This window comes from Hippopotamus amphibius, chromosome 13 (assembly GCF_030028045.1).
Source record: "Hippopotamus amphibius kiboko isolate mHipAmp2 chromosome 13, mHipAmp2.hap2, whole genome shotgun sequence".
NCBI classification, from domain to species: domain Eukaryota; kingdom Metazoa; phylum Chordata; class Mammalia; order Artiodactyla; family Hippopotamidae; genus Hippopotamus; species Hippopotamus amphibius.
The window spans coordinates 60,231,775-60,255,545 of record NC_080198.1 but is presented as its reverse complement, the minus strand read 5'-3'; the positions used below and the strand labels follow the sequence as shown (position 1 = coordinate 60,255,545).

At 35.5% G+C, this 23,771-nt stretch overlaps 1 protein-coding gene and 1 pseudogene across 1 annotated transcript; one reads left to right on the top strand and one right to left on the bottom strand.

The window, feature by feature from the left end:
* The window catches only part of LOC130834465 (60S ribosomal protein L7-like 1), a 47,632-nt pseudogene extending 30,990 nt beyond the window's left edge, over positions 1–16,642 (bottom strand).
* Positions 16,643–17,224: 582 nt separating this feature from the next.
* LOC130835170 (pro-epidermal growth factor-like) lies at positions 17,225–18,632 on the top strand (the record flags this gene model as incomplete). The annotated part of the gene is made up of 1 exon (XM_057706517.1): positions 17,225–18,632. A coding segment is annotated over exon 1 (1,389 nt), but the record flags the coding sequence as incomplete, so codon positions are not given.
* Between the last annotated feature and the right edge of the window lie 5,139 nt (positions 18,633–23,771).

Genomic DNA, 23,771 nt, shown 5'->3' with positions numbered 1-23,771 from the left:
ATTTAATTCTTAGACCAGCCAGAAGAACCTAGAAGGGTAAAGGAAAGTTTTCTTCTTCCCCAACAAATGAATAAAAGCAAAATCACATCATTAACCATTGTAAATACTACATAAATAAATGTACCTGTGTATTAAGTCACAAAAAGCAATTCCTCAAAATATTTTTTGTACAAATTTTGCTATGGGTGAATACCACACTGAAATGTTTTACTACAATTAATATAATTCCTTAAAATGTAATGGGGTGTTCATTGCCTTGAAGATATTAGGAAAAAATGTTATTTCAGTTTAATTTGATCAAGACCAAGGAAGCAAGAAAGACATTGTTTTACTTATATCATGGGATTTGCTTTTCTGTCTCGTTTTGACAGTTGGAATATAGAATTACCACAACATGGCACAGTTTCCTAGTGCTGCACAGGCCTGTGACTCTCAAGTTTAAGTCTGGGGTCCAGGGCTTACTGATGGTAGTGAGTGTTCCTTTCTTTGATGATCTTCCAGTACCACCTGGCGAAGCAGGACAGCCTTTTGATGGACTCTGGGAGTATGAAGGTGAGAAATTTTCTATTCTGAGTGCAAAGCTGAGAGAAATAGAGAGCACATATTGTGATCTATGGCAGTGCTCTCTTGCAATATCTAGTAATCCCCTCAGAGTTTCCAAATACCTTATGCTACTAACCCCAAGTGTCTGAAAATTCAGTAACGTGGAAAGCTGAGGTCAAAAATTGTGTGACCTGGAATTCAGATTTTGGGAATGAACAGTCTATATCTGGTAGGTACTTAAGAAAATTATCTATGAAACAGTATTAACAATTCATGTGAAAATGTTAGTTTGAGTAATAAATATAGATAATTGATTTGTTTCAGGTGTTGTATGGTATTTGTAAGCATGCCTCCTTAAATTTAAATTGACAGTGTTGTCTAAGTTCTAGGAACTATAAGACTGTACCTTTCAAATATTTTTTAGTAGTCTTGTGATTCTTATTTCTAAAAACGTAGCTATATATTTTGAGAAAGATTTTTCTTCCAGGTATTTTATGTTTTAGTGATTTATAGATTTCATTGAATAGGTTAGGGAAAATAAGGTAACCTTTTCATGAAATCATAGTGTATTGGAACTCTGCCTGTGAGGAGTCTAGAAGTCTGGCTACCTTAAACAGACCTGTGTCTACATCTAAGGCCTCTTGATTGCAAATCCAGAACCTTCCAAGATAAGCTATTGTCCTGTTAATAAAAAAAAAAATTCATTTCTTCAACTACTAGAATTTAATGAGTAGAAATTCTTTCTCCGGAACCTCTCTTGAAACCATATTTACAACTTTGTTGTGGACACAAAAACCTTCTCTTTCTTTACCCCAAACTTCTCACGCCTAAATCTGAACTTGTCCTTATCCACAATCACTTTTATTTCTGACTTTCCAGTTTCTGTTATTCTCCAAGTTACCAGCATTGAGATCCTGATGCCATCATTGACCTCTTCGTTTTTTTACCCCCACAAAGAGTTATTAAATCCTGTTGGTTGTTCTTCCAGGGGTGTCCCTTGAATATGTCCCTACATTTCCACACTCAGAATGACTTCTTGAGGACTGTCTAGACTATTACAGTATGCTTTCTGATGGTGTTTCTGCTCCCAGCGTCTCCCTGATCCTGCTTATCTCACACACAAAGACCTGGCTTGTGGTCCTAAAACACCACTTTGATTATGTTACTCCATTTTTTCAAGAAGATTAATAGTTCCATTTGCTAGCATGGTTAAGCTCAAAATTGTTAGACTGCTGTTCAAGGCCTTTGATTGGCTGCTCCTCAAACTGTGTTCAATTACTGTTCCTCCAGAAACCTCTGCCTCAACCAAGCAGGTCTGCTCGTTTTAACTTCAATGATTTGAAACTTTGAACACATCGAATTTTCCTTTCTTTTAGCCTACCCAAATCCCCCCTTTCAACCTGACTAAAATGTCACCTCCTCTGTGAAGACTTCTAAGATAATCCAGTTCATGGCGATTACTCTATCTTTTGAACTCTTATATTTATGCTGTGCCATTCATTTAAAAAATTATTATATACTACTTCATGACATTTACGTAACCCCATATTGAATTTTCTCTAATATTTTTGACTGCTGTTTAAATTCTTAGATAATGTGTTTCCCTTATTATATTTAAAACTCCTAAAAGGCAAGAACATGTATTTTCTGTTCCCTGAGTGGATTTACTGTAAAGCTAATGAAACTTATGTTTCAGGGCCCCTACTTGTGTGGGTCCCTTCTAAGGTCCCATGTATAAGTTTGATTTCATAATTTTGAATTTTTTTCAGACAGGGTCCTTCCAAATTGTTAACCTTCTGGCCCCATAAACCTTAGGTCCAACTCTGAATGGGAATGATAGCTAACAATCTATATTCATTTTGTGCTTATGTTGAGGCACTGTTTTGCTATTTCTGTTTAGCTACAGATAGAAAGAACTCCCCTCCTCTGTGCCACTCAAACCCCAATATAATAAATTATATTAATTGCCCAATTTGTAATAATAAAGAATACAGAAATCTAGCAGAAGCAAGCACATGCAGAGCAGAAGATACAGGATCTCTCTGAGCAGCTTCCTTTGGCCCCCAAAAGTCTTGGTAATGACACAGTCCCAGCAGGGCTCAGTCATGAAGCCTCTAAGAAGGTGGATGATTTATTATGCCATGGCCTTTTATGGTTGGGATTTATGTCATCACTCAGGAAAATCTTATACTAGCAATAATGTGTCCTTAACCAGAAATATTTGGAGACATCTGAATTCTCTTGCTCTTCAAGTCTGTGTGGCATCAGAAGGTCATAGTCTTATTGGGGTGGAGGTAAAAGAATGGAGACATTCCAATGCACAGGATGCCCTGAGCAGAATTTCAAGCATTTTATAAGTATTGTTCCATTTAATCCTCACTGCAGTCCTGTGAGATAGGTATGGTTACTGTCATCATTTTACAAATGAGGAAGCAGAGGCTCAGAGAAGTTCATCTTGCCTGTGATCACTCAGTGAATAAGTAATGGAGCTGGTACTCAAAAGGCCAGGTTGTCTGATTTTAGAACTAGAATTTTTAAAATTCCTTACTAGATTGATTACAGTAGATGAATTTGTTTGAATTATCTTTTAAAAAATTTTTTTTTGAAATTCTCTTTTTATTTATTTACATCCGTCAAGTCTGTTCATTGACATTAATGTTGAAAAATATGCTGAGGGAGAAAAAAGAGGTTCCAGTGAAAATGTTTGGAAAAGACTGCAAACTCTATTTATCCCTTGGAGAGTCACTATGAATATTAGCGTATTAGTTAGTAATTCCCAAATCCTTCAGAAAAGAAATCTGTTTCATGTTATTAACCCAACATACATAAAGATATTTTCCACTGTTCAGTAATACTAATAACAACAATGGCAACTGTCATTGTTGAGTACTTACTATGTGCCAGACACTATTCCAAAAACTTCATACATTAGTTGTAGGACATAGATACCATTTTTACCTCCATTTGACAGGTTAGGAAACCAAAGTGTAAAGCATTTGAGAAATTTGTCCGCGATCACATAAGTGGCTTAGGCACAATTTGAAGTCAACTACTATTCTAAGCTGCCTCCTACATTTCATACCTACTATCTATAGAAATTCTGCAGAATTAGTGTTTCAATGAAATCACTTTGGGAAACAATTGAAACAATATTTTGTATGGACAATGTATAAAGTAACTTTTAATATTCACAAGGTCCTGAGAATGTTACACTGAGTTTTCTAAAATAGTTTGCAGTAATGTTGAATATAAAACTTTAATTTTATAAGGTACCAGATTTGCATTCTTCAGAATGTGACTCTTTACAAATGTTTACTTTCTTGACTCTTTGTGGATTAAATTTCTCAATATAATGATTGTTTTTTATTTGCAGTTGTTGAATCATTTTTTTTTTTTTTGAACAGCAAGACTGAACAGTACCTGGAGTTAGAACTCTGCCCATAAGTTCTCTTCTAATACACACAAGCTGCTCGCTGCTTTAGGCTAAATTTCCAAATGGTTTTAAAAAATCATTAAACTCTCAAACATTCTATTTGGTTTGCAGAATATGCATGAGTCCCACCCATATTTATTATTGTAGACATTACGCAAAGTTAGAAGCATTAAAGTTGGTAGACTGTGCATTTCCGCTGAAATGCATAATAACACAGGTGATTAAGATTATGATATTTCCTTAAGGCTGACCCACTTCCTGGTTTAAATTCATCATGATTGGTGTTTGTTCATGTAACTAGTCTCACAGGTCTCAAAATTATAGAGAGCTTCTAGTGTAGTTATGATACCCAATTTTTTTTTAGGATATTTATGACTCTAATTCAACTCCACTAAGTTCTACACACACACACACACACACACACACACACACACACACCCCTTACACTTTATAGACTTTGTCTTTGAGTTAACAAGCAAAACAATGTTTAGAAGGTAATTCCCCAATGAGATGAGTTCTGAGTTCCAAAGCATTTGTTTTAAACTTTAAACTTTAAAAATTTAAAGCCATCTATTTAACTCCGTCCGTTGCATCACCCATTTCTACACAAAGTCCAGACAAGGGTGTATGGATTCTTCTGGCCCTTACTGTGATATTGATATCTGTAAAGATGCTCAGTCGAGGAGTATGGTTTAGAGATGCATTGCATGGCTATAACGTTAAAGAAAGAAAGAATTCTTTAGATAGTCATTCTGGATTGTTAAATACAATTTTACCACACTTAAAAAGCACTTAAAACGTTCAGTCTATTTGAATCTCTTCACATTCTGCCTGGTGAAAATGCTATACTGGACTTTTCTCTGTGACAGCCAGTCATCTAAGGATGTACTTCCCCTCCTCAAATTAACCTTATCCACAGATCTCTCGCTCTTCCTTTCGGTAAAAGTTATTCGTTAAAGTGCTTATTCATTTCTGTCCTCTTATCACAAGGCTTGTTTTGTGATTTTCTTAGATGTAACAAATAAGCAAATTCAGTTAGGTGCAGCTGTGTCACTGAACCTATAATTTTGAAAAAAATCACATATTTTGTGTGCTTTTCTCCTTTGATGATGAAAGGAAATCATATACATCGGAAAACACTTAGGAAATAATAAAAGGCACATACACAAATAAAAATCAACTGTAATATTACTACCCAGATGAAGTCGCTATTCACCTTTGGATGTATAACCAGGCATCTAAATAGCTGAATATGACCAGCAGGTTGGTTTGTTTGTTTTTGTTTTTTTGTTTTTTGTTTTTGCTTACAGTGTGTTTTTACAGTTTTGCATTGAACTGCTTACACTCAGAGTGCTTCTCATAGTTATAGTACATGCCTGGTCCTCTGCATATTTGAGCATGAGGTCTCTAGAATCACAGTGCGACATTTTTTTGAGCATATTATAATATTGTCATAGAAAACAAGCAGAAGCAATCAGCATTAAGTTCTTTTGAGTCCCAAGCTCCCAGTCAGATAATTTGCTTTCCATTGCATTCCTTTCTGTTAGAGGAAAAAGGGTAAGTGGCAGAGGGAACCACTATGCTATTCTTGGCTTTGGCGTTATTAGCATTGCTAAAATGCTTCCTCAGTTTGGATGGGTACCCTTCAACTTTTGTGCATCCATGGGACAGTTCTGATCCTCATCTTTTTCATTGAAGCAAAGTGTGAGACAATGAAATAAGCCAATCAATGAGGCATTTTAAAGCACTGTATTGTTTTTGCCAAGTCATGCTGGTGAAACCTAAGATCTGCTAAGCGTCAGTTGAGCATCAGTTGTTTTAGATAATAACAGCAACAATAATGACTAAGGCTTACATTAGCTTACACAATGCTTACATTGTATCAAATGCTATTCTAAGCACTTTTCGCATGTTAAATTCTTTAGCCATACTATAATCCGTTTTACAGGTGAGGAAACATGTCTCTGTTGAGTAACTTGACCAAGGTTTCACAGCTAGTAAGTAACAGAGTCTAAATTTGAATCCAAGAAGTCTGATTTTTAAAGTCTATGCTCTTTAATCCCTGTGCTGCTTCTGTCGATAACTTAATAATTATATTACCTTGGGTTGCTAAAATAATTTCTTCAAAATGAATCAGTTATTTTCTTCACTTTTATTGTGTGGATAGTCACATCTGAACAAGGAGAATAGTTTCAACGGGTAAAACCCAGATATGTTGTAATTTTAATCATATAAATGCATAAAACATTAAGAACAGAAAACAAAAAAATAGTGCCCAAAGTTGAAAATCTTGAATATTTATAAAACTTTAAATATTTTGATTCATAAATTGATACTGTGCCTCTAGATATTCTGTGACTAAGTAAAATTGAAAGTCTCCTGTATTCTTCAGAATTCTTTTATTTAAAAGAAATACAACTTAAGGAAATTTGAACAGAAAGAAAGAATTGTTGGCTTAGATACTTCAGAAGATGAGGTGAACTAGCTGGCCTGCTTCAGTTTACCTCAATCCGAAGATTAGAGTGATGTCAACGAGTATTTCTCTCTTGCTCTTTTATCTTCTCACACCTGCATGTCCTGCCTACCTCCCCCCACCCCCCAATTCATCTCTAAATCCCTTCCACATCTATGTGCATCCGTGTTGTTCTTTCCTCCTGTAGAGAGGCACTTCCTTTATGAGGTGGTGGTGAGGGAAGGGACACAGGCCCTTGAAAATTTGCAGCAGTCCTAACTTAGCCACCTTAAGGGAAACAGATTTCTTCTTCCCACTTCAGTGTAAGGAGGCTATGATACTATCATTGCCAGCCGGGGAAGAACCACATAGCTTGAAGGGTGAGGAGCAGTTCTTCAAAGGTAATGAGGGTTCCGAGTAAAAGAGAGAAAGGAAATCTGGCAGAGAGAGGTGTTTGGTGTCCATTTTATCTCCACATCCCCAGCACAGTCATTATATAGTTCTTAAATATAAATCCTATGGGTTATTCAAATTCTTCATGTTTTCTTTCTTTTGTTCCACCTGGAACCCTACCTTTTGGCAAATTTTCTGGTGTACTGAATGGAAAAACAAATGTGCGTAAGCTATTTTGCCATATATCAGGAACTACTAAAGTATGTTGTTGGGAGATAAGATTGAAATTATTAACATTTTAATTTCTTCTGATAAAAGAATTTGTCTTTTGTAGTCCCAAGATTAATAAGAAAATCAAGAATTTATCATTCTGGGTGTTCAAGTTCTTATGTGTTAAGACTTCTCTGAATGTCTTAAAGATATGCTTCATTAACTCACCACATTTATTGCCACTTTGAAGATTTTATTCTTTAGATTATAGAAAGGCAGGCATTTTACTGTAAGTACTTATTGCCTATATTGTCTTTCTAAGGCAAGATCTTGGAAGGAACTAGATTATCTTGATACGTTAGAAGTCCTGCTTCATTTAATCTTAATAGTGCATTCATCCATGTAGTCTATAATTCTTGAGATGAATGTCTGTAATAAAGAAAATGAAATTATTTTAATGTAAAAATATGTCTTGATTACTGACTTATTTATTTAAAACATCTTTTTTCCTAGTACTTAATATGTTCCAGGCATTGTTTTAGGCACTAGAGATAGAGTAATGAAAAAAAATGGCAAAAAGTTCTTTCCTCATGGAACATTTACTCAATGAATTACAGTACATAGGTTGTAACATGAATGGTTGTATTATTGACATAATTTTATAGGTACTATGTGATTGACTTATAGATAACATTTACTGAGGAGTTATGATATGCCAGGCTCTGCTAAGCATACTGTACATATTACCTTAGTGTCTTCACCTGGGAAGGAAGTATTACTATTTTGTTCATTTTACAGGTGAGGTATAAGAAGCTGAGGTACACTAAATGTCAGAGCAGGCGTTCAAGCACAGACTCATCTGACCTGGAAGCCTGCAGTCTTAACCGCCGTACTGCATTGCTTCCAGTGCCCAGAGCATTGGCAGCAACAGGGTGGGGCCTCATAAACCATCCTTGCACAGAAGTGTTTCTGAGCCATGCTTATAATAATGGCATTGTGTTAGGCTCTAGAGACAGTGCAAGGATGAGCATGACAGAGTCCTTTACTTTATTTGCTTTAATTAAACTTATTAATAACTTGGAGGGAGCTATTAACTAAGATGTCTGTAAAGTGACAGAATCCGTGAAGTGCAGATATAAATATAAGTAAGGGAAATGTCAACAGACGTCATGTTATAAATTAGGATAGTAAATTACTCCATGATTATAACATGAATCAATCCAACCATCTAAAACTGCTGCTATAATGAATAAGAGGAATCTTTGATTCCAATAAAATTAATCTCAAAACCATGGGACATAATTTTTTTCTATATTCTGAATCTAGAGCTTACCCTCTAGATTTTCAGATATATTTGTTTGAAAGATTTTGTAGTTATTTCTGTTTTTAAAAAAGGGTAGGGATATGTGAAACTTGGTATTATATAAAAATGGTAATTAAAGAAATTTTTTTCTAGTTACTCAGATGTATTTCCTAGTAATCTATTCCTTGGTTCTAAAAGTTGCCTTTTCCTTACCCCTTCCTTTTCTTTGCCTCATTGTCTCTGGCTCTTTTGTCCTGCCTCCTACTTTCTCTCCCTTGTCCCAACTTTTCTTTTCCTATCTGGCATAGAATTGTAGAATGTTAGGGCTGGAAGGAATTTTAAGGGCCACATATTCCAAAGTTTTATTCAGTTTAGGAATCTCTCCTTCCATCATGTTGTTGGAGCAAATGTTGTTATCCAGCCTTTGATGGAAAAGAACATATAGTGTTGGAAGGGCAGCAGCCTCTAAAGAATGCCATTGTTAGAAAGTCATTTTCCATAGTTAATTGAAACTCACTTCTGTATACTTGCTAGATGCTGTTCCCAGTTTTGCCTTTTAGATGAACAAAAAGAAGTCTATTTCTCATTTATGTGATAAGCTGGGCAAAAACCTAATCACAGGGCCACATCTAGCTGCAAGGGAGGCTGGGAAACATCACCTCTAGCCAGGCAGTCACAGGCCAGCCAAACCCAATAGTATCTGTTATTAAAAAGTAGCAAAAGAGAATAGATACTGATGGACAGTTAGCATTAGTGCTGCATGTATAAAACAGGAAAACAAGTAAAACATAAACATCATGTTCTGTGTTCTTTCATGTGATGATCATTCAGATACAGCCATGAGAGAAGACTCAGGAGAAGCTCAGAAGAACAAAGTTTATTATACTCATAGGTCATGGCATACCATGACGAGCAACATGGGAAAGCACTAGTGTGGGTCAGGAGCCAGAAGGGGCAGAGGTGAGGGGAGCATGTAGGCTTGGGTTTTCTGAGAGGAAGGCAAGTCAGGGCATTGTAAATAGGTCAGGTTTGGCTTGTTTGAAAAATTTTGGAAGGCTGTAAGCTCTGAGGGTGGTCCCTAGTTACCTGCTACCTGGCCTTGGGATAATAAGGCAGAGGAATACTGCCACCTGGGTGGTATGAGCAGATAGAGGAGGCATGGCTCTGGATTGATTAGTTTACATTGTCAAAGGCATGCTGGGAACCCAATGAGGAATTACATCGTATTTGTTAGAATGACTGTTATGAAAAAGGCTAGAAAGAACAAGCGTTGACAGGATGTGGAGAAAAGGGAACCTTTGCATACTGTTGGTGGGAATGTAAATTAGTGCAGCTCCTATGGAAAACAGTATGAAGGTTCCTCAAAAAATTAAAAATAGAACTACTATATGACCCAGCAATTCCACTTCTGGGTATTTATCTGAAGAAAATGAAAACACTAATTTGAAAAAAATATATGCACATGCATATATTCATATTTCCCCATGTTCATTGTAGCATTATTTATAGAGCCAAGATATGGAAACGATCTAAGTGTTCATTGATGGATGAAAGAAAATGTGGTATATATCTACAATGGAATATTATTTAGCCATAAAAAATGAAATCTTGCCACTTGCAACAAGATGGATGGACCTTGAGGACATTATACTAAGTGAAATAAGGCAGAGAAAGACAAGTCTCTCTTGAGACTTGATCTCTCTCATATGTGGAATCTAAAATTATCTATCTATATTGATAGAAAGATGGAGAGAGAGATAGGTAATCTAAGCTTATAGATACAGAAAACAGATTGGTGGTCTCCAGAGGTGGGGGTTAGATGGAATGGGAGAAATGGATGAACTGGTTTTTCCTTTTTAGTTTAAATAAATTCAATTTTTTTTAAATGAAAAAAGAAAAAAATTAAGATATACTTTTGTAATTTTTCCTAAAATGTATGAATATGCCTTAGACATTTCTAAGTGTGTCACTGAAGTGATGGAGAAATGTAGAAAGCATATACAATTGTTTTCAAAAAATATATTCTTTATTATTTTCACCAGGCACTATAAATGATTTTTTAAAAATATAAATAGTACATCACTACAAGATCTTAAACATGTAGATCAAATAGTGCTAAATTGAGTGTCATTATTTTGTCCATTATTACAAGTGAACAAGTATGATAAATAATAAAATTTAAAGAAATTAAGTATTAAAATTCTTCAATTTAATTTGCTTATGTTGCAACTTTGAATGCTACTAACTTAATTTTAATTTCTGATTTTAAAGACATCATTGTTGGGACCTGAATTTTTTTAAATTTATTTTTTTTTATGTTTTTGGCTACAATGGGTCTTTGTTGTTACACAGGCTTTCTCTAGTTGCAGTGAGAGAGGGCTACTCTTCGTTATGGTGCGCGGGCTTCTCAGTGCGGTGGCTTCTCTTGTTGTGGATTATGGGCTGTGGGTGTGTGGGCTTCCGTAGTTGTGGCACGTGGGCTCAGTAGTTGTGGATCACGGGCTTTAGAGCACAGGTTCAGTGGTTGTGGCGCACAGGCTTAGTTGCTCCGAGGCGTGTGGGATCTTCCCGGACCAGGGATCGAACCCGTGTTCCCTGCATTGGCAGGCGGATTCTTAACCACAGCACCACCAGGGAAGTTCCAGGAACCTGAATTATTAAGAGATACTTCTAAGATGTTCATTTCTTAACATTTTTAATGAGGCAGTTTAGTTTTTGACCTTGTAAATGTGACATTTGGCAAGTATGTACGTAATTCAGACTTTGGTTGAAATGCATACTTCTCTTGTGTGAAAGGCAGTAAATCAACTGAAGCTGGATTCATGCTGATACTTTGCCATCTCTGACTGTTTTGTGAGCAGAATGATTTAGTATACTGTGAACAGCATGCTAAACATTATTAACAGGAATCTAAGTAACTGATTCTGAAATTAATGTTCTTTTATCTGACAATTTCTCCTATTGATAGAAATAAAGCTGACATTTAGATGAAGTTTAGAGTTATGAACAATGTTTAGCATACCTTTAATTGTAGATTTTTTAAAAATTGAAGAACTTTATATAACCTACACAAATGGAGAAAGAGGAACCTCTTCCTTTAAACTGTGTAAAAGTAAGTGTTCTGGGTCCCACTGTCACTTCATTCTGTAAAGTAGCCTGCAGTGTTCTGAGAATGAGCTACTGGAAAATCACAAATAAGATTAGATAAAAATTAAAATTGGTTGACATTTTAATTTATAAATGCCCGAACTATCAGCCTAAAGTCTATCATTATGATTCTCTTTTTGTTCACTTAGGCCTGGACAGCACCTGGTCTTACTGCTCTCCAACGGTGATGCGTTCACAGTGAGTACCACAAGTCTTTACTCAGTCAGATCGACCTCTGTTTTACAATGACTGTATTTTAAAATGCGGGTTGAAATGATTTTGGAGATTTGAATGTTTATATACTTGATGTTTAACCTTTATTTTCTTCTCAAAGTTCAAGGAAAAGGAAGCAAATAAGAGAGTTCCAGGGCTTGAGTAGGGCTTGAAGTGCCTGAGGCTAATATACATATATATTTGATGTGTCACAGGTGTGGCTGGTTTATGGGTGGATCATTAATATGGCTTGTTTTATGTGTGCTTTTGCACATTGGATTTAATAATGATAACTACTCTTCTAGGGTTAAAGTGTCTACTCAGTTCTCTAAAAGAGCAGCAGAGAATACTGTGTAATTAGCTGCAAAACCCTGTATAAACTGAGGTCACTTTCAACAATGAGGAAGGAGAAATTTTTTTAAAAAGTGAGAAAACTTCAAAATAACTGATAAGTACTGAAAATGACACCCACCACTGAGATTTCCCATTCTCCACCTAGATTTGACAGATATTAAAAAATAAATCCTTATAGACACAGCCAGCACCCATCTCTTATCCCTTACCCTTCCTTCTCTCCTTTGCTCATTCCCCCTTTTCCAGTTTTTCCAACTTTCACTATTCTAAAGTTGGTCTGTATCATTTCTGTAGTGTTTTCTTGCTTTTTTAAATGTGTGTGTATGCATAAAAACTGTTTTTTAAATATTTTAAGTTTACAAAATGGTGTATTCTTCTTAATACATTGGAAAGAGCCATTAATTAACATATTTTTGTAAATAGAATCAAGGACATATATATATTCTTATATATATCCATAATAAATAAATATATATAATAAATATATATCTATAATGAATATGTTATATAAAATATATTTTTAATATGTATATAAAAATATGGCAAAAGCAAATATTTTCCAAATTCATGTATTTTGCACTTGTTCACACATTTTATTCTAATCTATAAAATTGATATGTTCCTCAATTGGTGGACAATTAGGTTGTTTCCCTAGATTTTTTAAAAAGCAATTTTATCATTTTAAAAAAATTATTTTTAAAATGCACATGGTTTAAAAATCTACTGGAAGGCTTATAGGACTGAATACAATATGCCTTTGAGCCATTATTCCTCACTCCAGTCTTGTTCCGTGGGCAACTGCTTTCAAGAGTTTTAGCTGCCTTTTCTAGCTTTCATATTTAAAATACTTGGTGTGTGTTTTGGTAGTTCTTTTTAATCATTAAGACAAGACAGTAGAGGATGTATCTCTTTTTTTAATAGAAATACATTTAGACATAAACTTTCTATCTCAGTCAAAGATGTGTGCTAAGAAGACCAAGGTTAGAGGTTTGATGTATATGTTGGCCAGTTATTCTCTGTGTGGTCCATGACTGTAGATTACAACCCTAACTTTTGTCAGCTTTTCACATGTGTATTCTTTCGGTTTGAAACTTCTCAGAAAGTAGGGAAGCAAGGAAAAAAACAGAAGTCTGTTGTAAAATTGCTGACAGTGGTAGAAATATAGGACTTAGGAGCTGAAATAATGACCTGTCTATGAAAAGTATAACACACTATTGAGAAGTTCTTTTCCAACTCTAGAAACAAAGTTCTTAGCAAAGGACCACACCCGCTACATGGACAGTGATCTTATCACTAGAGTTTACCAAGAATTGCTCACTCTATTAGGAAGGCCTGATTACTTTGTTTTGTTATTTAAATTTTGGAGCAAGGGGAAATAAAAAGTGGTTCAAGATCTATTGGCTATTTTGTTTAAGAAAAAGTCATGGAAGCCTTTGGATTGGAGAACATTTACATTATTGATCTTATATTGTAAAATATTTCCAAGGCTGTTATTTAAAAGTGGTAGTGAGTAGAAAATTTTATAAAAACTAAGGGTTAGCAATTTAAAAAAAAAGGTAGGAAAGAAGATAATAATCTTTTTTTTTAATGGTAAAGAATAATTTATTATGTCATTGTTTTCCTCAGAACAATGCCCAATATATAGCCCTATGTTTTTTATAAAAAAATTATTTTATTGTGGTAAGAACAAAAAACGTGAGATCTACCCTCTTAAGTTTTTAAGTGTATAATATGTTATTGTTGACTATAGGTATAGTGTTGTACAGCAGACCCCTAGAGCTTATTCATTTTGCTAAACTGAAACTTCATGCTTATTGATTAGTAATTCCCCATTTCCCAGGCCCCCAGCTCCTGGATTTTACTCTTTGATTCTATGAAGTTGACTATTTTAGATACCACATTTGTCTTTCTGTGACTGGCTTATTATTTCACTTAGCATGATGTCCTCAAGATTCATCCATGTTGTCATATATTGCAGAATTTCCTTCTTTTCAGAAGTCCGAATAGTATTTCACTGTATGTATGCGCCACATTTTCTTTATTCATTCATGGCGGGGCATAATCTTAAGAGAAATAGCAAGACATTAGATTGACTTACCTATTGAATTTTCTTAGATCGGCACTGTCCAATAGAAATCTTTGTAATGTTGGAAGATGTTCTGCATATGCTCTGCCCCAAATGGTAGCTATTGCAACTGAGAACCTAAATTTTAACCTTTATTTAATTTTAATTAATTCAAATTTAAGTTTAAATTGCTAGATGTAGCTAATGGCTATCGTATTGAACAGTGAAGTTCTAAAGAAAGTATCACATAGATAGAGGTATGGCATCTTCTCTTTTCTTTTAAATGTAATGGTGCTTTTTGATCTTTAATGTGTTTGAGAAGATATGAATGTAGTTAGCATTCCAATTGTGAAAGTGGAAAGGAGAGAAAAGTTATAAAAGAATGTTTTAAAAAACTAATCTATGTATAGTTTGAGAACCGCTTAATATAAAATATGCTGCTGGTTTAATACCATTAAATTACATATATATGTGCATATAAATATATAGAATATAATAAAAATAAAAGTTTAACATATTCACACTAAGCTACATAATATAAAGCTACCTAATATAAAGATATACTGCTAACTTAGTACCATTAAATGTGTGTATATATACTTATAAATACATAATATATACTACATCTGATAAAAAAAGAATATATGTACTAAATTCAACTCTAGTAGATGTGGGTATCATAATGTTAATGAAAATTAAAGAGTAATTTGAAATTTTGGTGATCTTATGGACGTTTATACTCTCTATCAATAAAGAAGAATTCAGAATAATTAAGATAGAGGAAAAAACAAGGGGGAGTGACAGAGGGAAAGACCCATTAAAACAACCTGGGTCTCTTGCAAGACAGGATACTGCTTGATAAAGTGTGAAGAGAGGATAGAAGAAGGAACAAAACAATTCTTGAAATCTGTCCTTTTGAGTAATTTGAGTTAGGATGAATCAGAATTGGCAGAGGCCTGCTTTCACTAATGAGAACTTGTTTTGTGCAGTGTTCCAATAATGCAAATGCATTAATTGACAATTGATATTCATGTAAAGTAAGACTAAAAGGATTGAGATAGAATTTTTTACAAGGTAAACATTGGAGTCAAACGGACAGGGGTACAAACTCCAGCCAGCTCTGTTGCTTACTTGCTGTGTGACTTTGGATGAGTGACCTAACCTTTCTGACTCTCAGTTTCCTTTATCTGTGAATTGATGAGAATAAAAACAATAATTTCAAAGGTTTTTGGGGATGACAAAATGAGACAGTGAATGTCAGGTACTGTATTAAATGTTTACTACATAGCGTAAGCCTTCAAATGGGAGCTAATATTAACTATTGATGAAAATATTAAAAGAAATATAAATTAGAAGAAACAGAGCATTGCAAATTCCATGTGATGCTTTTCAAGTATGGTGATGAAAATATGACTTAGAAAATACTTATGAAAAAGAGATACTATCCAAATATAGTTGAATGGAGGTGTGGAAAATTCCTGAGGGAGAAGTGTGAAATTTATGAATCTGAAGTAAGGAGATTATTAAAGAAGATGTGAAAATTATATTATAATTTAAAATCTCAGGAGGAAGATTATTGAAATGGAGAAAATGATGTTTTAAAAAAAAGAAGATTTATAGAGTGGGAAGGAAGCCTGAGTTGATGGGAAGTAGAAATGGAGAAAGTGCTTGGTTGTAGAATGCCCAAATGCTTTTAGGCTTTCTGGGAATAAGGCAAGGATAAAATAATCCATCATGATCACTGAGGTCTCACATACAAAAGTGATAAACTCCATAAGAGACTTATCTGAAGGCTTTTTTCATACACTATAATATCCCAGTGATGAAAGAAGAAATTTTTAAGAGGTGGCAGGAAATCAGAAATCAATAAGACACATATATGCTTTATATCTACTATATAAAGAGCTTTCTCCTAATTCGTCTCCATAGTGTTAAATCTTTTCCTGTTTGACTTCTAATAGGAGAACTCTACACTTGCAGCTCCTTTTTCTTAAATGTGTTTATTTCTCAGAGTCTAGTATTTTGGTTTTTGTCTATTGAAGTTATCTTGGTCCACAGATTTTAATGGAATTTTCTCATACTTCCTGATTTCTATGTAGCACGTGATATTAATGATCATTTCTTTCTTTTTGAGATTCTTTTCAGATTCCTCTTAGTTCTCCGATTAGACCTTTCTGATCTCATTATTTTCTTTTCTCCTGCCTCTCCAAATATGTCCTCTCTGTTTCTGCTGTTAGGTCTCTTGTTCTTACATCCTCATTGTGACCATCTGATCCTCTTCCATGCCTTCAGCCTTAATTTCTATTCAGATTTCTCCAGCATCTATATATCTGGGTCTCAGTTTTCTCCAGTGCATTAGTCCTACATTCCTAGTAATGTTTACTGCATATCTGCATCTGGGTGTCCTGAGAGCAATTCAAACTTAGCATTACTGAAGCTAACTTATCGATTCCCAGGTTTTGGTTGTGTACCTCTGTCTAAAGTTGCACCATTATTTTCTAAATCAAGCAGACAAGAAACTTCTCCCATCGTCGATTGTTCCGTCTCTCTTGCCTGTTATATACAATCAGTTGCCATACCTTCTAACTTTGCAGAGTTTTGCTATGCAGCGGTCTGTGAGGTGGTATGAATGACCACTGAAGGGAATTACTATATATTGAACCAACCTTAGCAGATAGTGATTAGAAGGTCCATTAGAACCTTAGGCATCTCCTGATAGTAGCTCAGTCACATGAGGGAGTGAGTATTGGAAATAAAGCCTAGCTGGACTGTTAAAGTACAAAGTTATGGAAGACAGAGAGAGGAAAGGGCCGTGGGCCCAGGAAACTAGGCATTCACATAATCTCCAACCTCTTGACGACTGCAGTGCTTGAGCCATACCTCTCAGAATAGGTTCCTCTGTATAGCTTTGTTAGAGTTCTGTGAATAGCAGTGTCTCTGTAAACATCTTTGAGTATCCTAACAGACTCTCAGTGCTATTGGGATATGAATGGGACAAAAGAAAAACATTTAGTTAAAAATTACATATATGTACCATAGAGAAGGAAGCAATTCTCATATTTGTTCCTGTGACTATGATGGAGGGTCTGTCCATTTTAGCAAAGATCTCACACGGCACAATTTGTTTGCAATGTCCCTTTTTGGTGATCGTATCTTCTATTCAACATGGAAAAAGAAGACAATTTGGATAGCTAACAAGCACACTGGGAAGGATATGGTTAAAATTAACTTCAATCCATCATTTGTACCACCTGGTGGAATGAAAGTAGTGCATCCACTCGTACAACCCAAGGCAGAGGGTGATGCTTGGGCATCTGATCAGAAACTCTGCAAACTGAGGAAAGGTAACTGCAGAGGCAGCATATGTGGGCAAGGGCCGAAGTCCCAGGTGTGCACATGTGCAGAGGGATACGCTTTAAGCCAAGATGGAAAGAACTGTGAAGATGTCAACGAGTGTGCCTTTTGGAACCATGGCTGTACTCTTGGGTGTGAGAACACCCCCGGATCCTATTATTGTACGTGCCCTGTAGGATTTGTTCTGCTGCCTGATGGGAAATGGTGTCACCAATTAATTTCCTGCCCAAGCAATGTGTCTGAATGCAGTCATGACTGTGTTCTGACATCAGACGGTCCCATATGTTTCTGTCCTGAAGGCTCAGTGCTTGAGACAGATGGAAAAATGTGTAGTGGCTGTTCATCACCTGATAATGGTGGATGTAGCCAGCTCTGCATCCCTCTCAGCCCAGTATCCTGGGAATGTGGCTGCTTTCCTGGGTATGACCTACAACTGGACAAAAAGAGCTGTACAGCTTCAGGACCACCGCTGTTTTTGCTGTTTGCCAATTCTCGAGATATTCGACACATGCACTTTGATGGAACAGATTATGGAATCCTGCTCAGCCAGCAAATAGGAATGGTTTTTGCCCTAGATCATGACCCTGTGGAAAATAAGATATACTTTGCCCATACAGCCCTGAAGTGGATAGAGAGAGCTAATATAGACGGTTCCCAGCGAGAAAGGCTCATTGAAGAAGCAGAAGGTGTGCCAGAAGGTCTGGTGGTAGACTGGATTGGCCGTAAATTCTATTGGACAGACAGAGGGAAATTCGTCATTGAAGGGAGTGATTTAAATGGGAAGTATCGTGAAATAATCATTAAGGAGGACATCTCTCAGCCGCGAGGAATAGCTGTCCATCCAACGGCCAAGAGATTATTCTGGACTGATATGGGGATTAATCCACGAATTGAAAGTTCTTCCCTTCAAGGCATTGGCCGCCTGGTCATAGCTAGCTCCGATCTGGTCTGGCCCAGTGGAATAACAATTGATTACTTAACTGACAAGTTGTATTGGTGCGATGCCAAGCAGTCTGTGATTGAAATGTTCAATCTGGATGGTTCCAAATGCCAAAGACTTGCCCAGAACAATGTAGAAATTGACATACTTCACAGGGACTTTCTTGGTGGTCCAGTGGGCAAGACTCCGTGCTCCCAATGCAGGAGGCCTGGGTTCGAACCCTGGTCGGGGAGCTAGATCCCACATGCATGCCGCAAGTAAGAAGCCCTCATGCTGCAACTAAACATGCCTCAATGAAGATCCCATGGCAGCCAAAAAAAAAAAAAGACATACTTCACAATAAATCATAAGTTGTTTATAAAAAAAAAATTACATATATGATTTATTTAATTTTCTTTTTTTTCCCCACTGTAAAACATTTGAAAGGAAGTGATTTGAAGAGCAGACTGGGCCTTGTGATTGGCCCAAATAATGTATAGTGTTGTGTATGTCGTCGCCTCCCTGCTTTTAATAAATAGAAGCTACGTTTTGTCAGCTTTTTTCCTGAACCCCGCTTCCTGGCATCTCAAGGTTACATTCTGGTCATTTGTTTTTTTTAAACTCCCTCCCCTTCTCCAGTGGGTTGATAACAATATAGTAAGGCCCATTTATGTAGTATTTTTTGTTTTTAAGTAAAGCAAATGAATTTTTGTATCTTGCCTTACTGACAAGTTTGCAAATTGCCAATCTTTACTCTTTTTTTCTCCCTCCCAATTTTTCATGGTGGTAATTAAGGACTGTAAATTTCACTTTATCATTTGTGTTAGGAATAGTAGCATAAATCATAGTAATAGCACCGTTTATTTCAGTAATGCCAGCCTGCCTGCAAATCACTTGTAAATTGGTTCCATGGATGTACCTCTATCAAATTAATCAAAAAACCACCTGCATACATTTCCTGAGCTTATTTAAAAGGCTCGGTAACAGTGAGGAAGAAAGACCATTGCTGACCTTTCCATTTTTATTTATTTGTGAGTTCTGAATGGCTCATGCATATGTTTTCATTTTGAACCTGGCTAACATCTAACTGAGCTTTTTATGTAATGCTTTTTTTTTTTAAAACACAGGTTGGGATTTGTGCCACAAATAATATACCTGCCAGATGGTCCTACTGTAGTTCATACGTAGTAATAATAACATTTGATTGGACATAAAATTGTAAACCATTTAAGAATTTGGGAGAAGTAATACTTTTCTGCTGAAAAAAAATTTTTCATTTTTCAAGTGAGCATAATTGTCTTTGACGTTGGGAGGTTAGGCGACAGTCATTTATGTTTGTACCCTGTGCTCAGGAAGGGGATGTCTACGTGCTCTTCTGAACATAGAGGTGAAAAGAGGATCTTTCCTTATGTGTTTTCCTTATGTTCCTGCTTATGCTTTCTGGACAATAGCTAAGACAACTCCAGTTCACGTGTGGCTGGCTCCAGTGTACTGTTTATAGAACATGTTAAATTCTGTCCTGGATGTGGTGTCTTCTCTGGGGGAACTTCCTGATCTACAGTACTCATGCCCAGCTTACTTCTTACCTATTGATCCCGCCTAAGAGGATAAAGGGGAATTTAAATTTAGTAATGGCTTACTCTTAGTCTCATTCTTAGTCAAACATTCTTAGGGGAAAAAAACACAGGTTATTTGCTTTAATTTTACATTTGGAATTACAAAGATGAGACAAAATCAAGTTCTAGGGCTCGGGTAATAAAAATATAATAATAAACATGATACATAACTATATTTTTATGTATACTTTCCTTTGATTTCTGTTTCTGATATATAAACTTGGTTTTGAGAAATTATTATCTGTATGCAGATTCAATATTTCAGTGAGTTGTCATTGTAGTGTCTTTAGGTTAGCATAAGAAATCACAAATAAGTATAGAGGTCTTAACTTTCATAAACAGTTTGCTTTTGCATCTGATTAAAAAGTAATGACAAGTTTCCTTTAAATTCTTACTAGTTATAGTACCTAGTTTTACTCTCTGTATATTTTCCACTCTAGTCTCTACTGTTTAATAGTCTATATGGAAGACTTCACACTTGGGAAGTTGGAATAGTCTTTTAAGCAAATCCACTCATTCTTTTTTTCTCTTTTCCCTGGATGAACGTGTAATTGGCAATAATTTACTTCAAAGAATTTCTTTTTAGAAAAAGAAGAGATAAAAGCAACAGATGGCCTTGAATCTTGCTATTTTCTAAAGAAATTAAAGAAATAAATAAATATTTTATTTCTATGTAGCAAAATCAAAAAGCCCAGAGTGAGTTTGATACATTTTGAAATATTGTTAAATAATTCTTTCAGTAACCATTTTATAATTTAGTCCTAAGTATATATGCAATAATTCTTGTGGAGAAAAGGCTTTGGAAAGCGATGGATTAAAATATCAGGATATTAAATAGAGGTTTTAAAGAGTGATAATTCTGTTTATTATGGACTCTTTCATGTGTGTGGAAGAAGCTAGTGTTGAAAACATCTGAAAGCATATCCAGAAAATAAATATTTGTTGTCTATAGATCCATACATTAAAAATATATTTGTAAATGTGTTTATAAATACATATAAGATTAAAGCATATTTTCATTGTCTAGTGTTGCAGTAATCCACTTTACCAATTTAATGTGAGAGAGAATAAATCAAAATTAATTTAACCACAGGGAATTTTTTTTTAGCCTGTTGGATTTACTCTATGAGACTGTAAAATATTTTAGTGTTACTTCTTAAACAAAGATAAAAGCAATAAAATTAAATCCTGAAAGCCATCACATTTCATTTAACAATAAACCAGTGATTAACTGATAAGTTCTCAAAGATGGTGGAATAATGATCCTTCCTTCTACTCCGTTCACCTCTATTCTCTTCTAAAATAAATCATTTCCAGACTGTCAACAAGCATGAGGAATTTCTAGCTAAAGACCTTTCTCTCTTGAAGATGCTGAAAAGAAGGGCTTAGAGTGAAAAGTGCCGTAACTACAATAGTAAGTGCATTCTACCAAGAATAAATAAAAATTGCAGAGCCTAACAGTGAAGAGTACAGAGAGGAATTCAAGTGACTAAACCTCAAATAAAAGATTATCCTCGTTTGTGAGGAATCTATTACGGCCAGAAATCGATCTAGGAACCTCTGCATACAAAAGCAGCTGGACAGTTTTTTGAGCTGTAGGGAAACTGCCACTGAGACCAGTAATCCTAAATGGGCAGTGGTCTGCCAACAGGTCTTTGGGCCCCAGCAATAGACATCTGCCTTGGCCTTTCTCTTTACAGTTATTAGACCCTGAGTCTATTTATTTAGAGAGCAGCTGTCCTAAATCAGTGACATGCGCACTGTCGTTAAAATTAATTTGGTACTATGTTTTTTTACAGCTCTATTAACTTTACCATTTAACTTTCTACTTTGTAAAAGGGGAAAAATGAAAATTGAGAACTGTGAGTATATTGTTTGTTAAGTAGATGCCAACCAGATTAAAATCCCATCAACAGTTGTAGTGGTAAGTGATACAAAGTGACAAATTTAACACTGCTGTCTATTTATGTGTCAAATAGAGTTAAGTGTTTTGCTGAATTCTTAAAATGGTTTGGCTCCGCAGTATCTAGTAGACTCAACACTGAAAATTGGAGCACAATCTTGGCTTAATATGTGGGAACAGGTATGTGTACTTGAGGATCAAGAAAATTGCTACTGAAAGTGGTATGTTAAAAAATGGGTTTGATGAATGAAAACAAAGTTAGTTGTTTGATTATACTTGCTAGGCAGAAATGAATTCATTCATTCATTCATTTACCAGACTTTTACTGATGTACCTTTTATGGGCCTGGCTCTGTGTTAGGGGCAGAGGATACCAAGTCACATAACATGTAGTCTCTGCTCTCTTGGAGCTTTTGCTCCAGTGACATGTATCCACTTTTTCAAAATGGGTTGTTAATTTAGTTAATATTGATTAGACTTCTTAAAAATGAGTTTTCTCCAAATTTTTGTGTGTTTGTTTGTTTTGGTATATGTTTTCTTTATATCTACTTTAAATACCTCTGCTTCTGTTTTGGAATTAAAAAAAGCAGAACAAAACAACAAACACCACCAAGCCATGCTACTACACTGGAAGTCTACAAAATAAGGCAACCTCCTTAGCTTTGAAAGGAAGAAAAAAATCTTTTCTTCTATGTTAAAGACTGTACCTTTTCTTTGAGGATGGTTCTTTAGGTTAGAAGTTCATGATATACAAGTGCCACCTACACAATCTGCTCCAATGTTAATAAACTAATATGTTTCACATTTTTAGCTATAGGTATACAGTTTTATAGGATATTATTATATAGGTTTAAACAAGAAGAATTTGATCTCTATATGAGAGCCATTACAACCCTTTCCAAATTGTAAATATTACTATTTGAAGAAGGAAAATAGGCTATTAAACTTCATTGAAGTCATCGACATCAACTTTCAACTTTTCTGGCTCGGGTTTACCTGTATTTAATATTATGAGTTCTACTCTGATTGAACACCCTTGGCATTATTTATAGGGCTTGATAAATATGGGGATCCACAGGCTGATTCATTTATTCAACAAATATTTTGCGAGAATTTACCATGTACAGGGTGTTATTCACATGACTGTGTTTATACATGTAAACAAGACAGTCAAAGCTCCTTGCTTCAAGGAGTTCACATTCCAGGCAAAGTCTTGACTAGCAAAGAGTTCGGGGGGGGGGGAGATCCTAATGATTCTGTCCCACAGAATGAACTGTCTGTCTTCAGGAAATGAAGCACTGCAGTGTGGGATGTAATATCTCATACACTTACTCTTTTAACTTAGTGTGCACCTACTGTGTGCAAGGCACTGTTCTAGGCATTCGATCTTCTCTTTAATATTCAAATTTAGGAGATCTTGAATGGCTCCTAGGACTTTGTATTTTTATAAGTAGCTTACAATCACACAGTTTTTTTTTTTTTTAATAAATGACCACTGTCATCAATTCCTTTTGAATATAAATGATCTTAGCTAGGTTTATAGTAAGAGCTATATGGCAGAGAATTCACAGTGGGAAGCAATAGCTAACACACTATGATGATGCCTTCATGTTGCTAATTGATAGAAGACTATTGTAGCCTTTTTTTTTCTTTTTTTTTTGGCCATGCCACATGGCTTGCGGGATCTTAGTTCCCCAACCAGGGATCGAACCAGGGCCCCTGCCAGTGGACGCTCAGGGTCCTAACCACGGGACTGCCAGGGAATTCCTTATTGTAATCTTAATCAGGCAAAGTTGATGGCCAAGATGGTGTTTCAGGGGAACACTGAAGAGCTTCACTTATTTTCTTGCTGGAATTGTTACTCAGT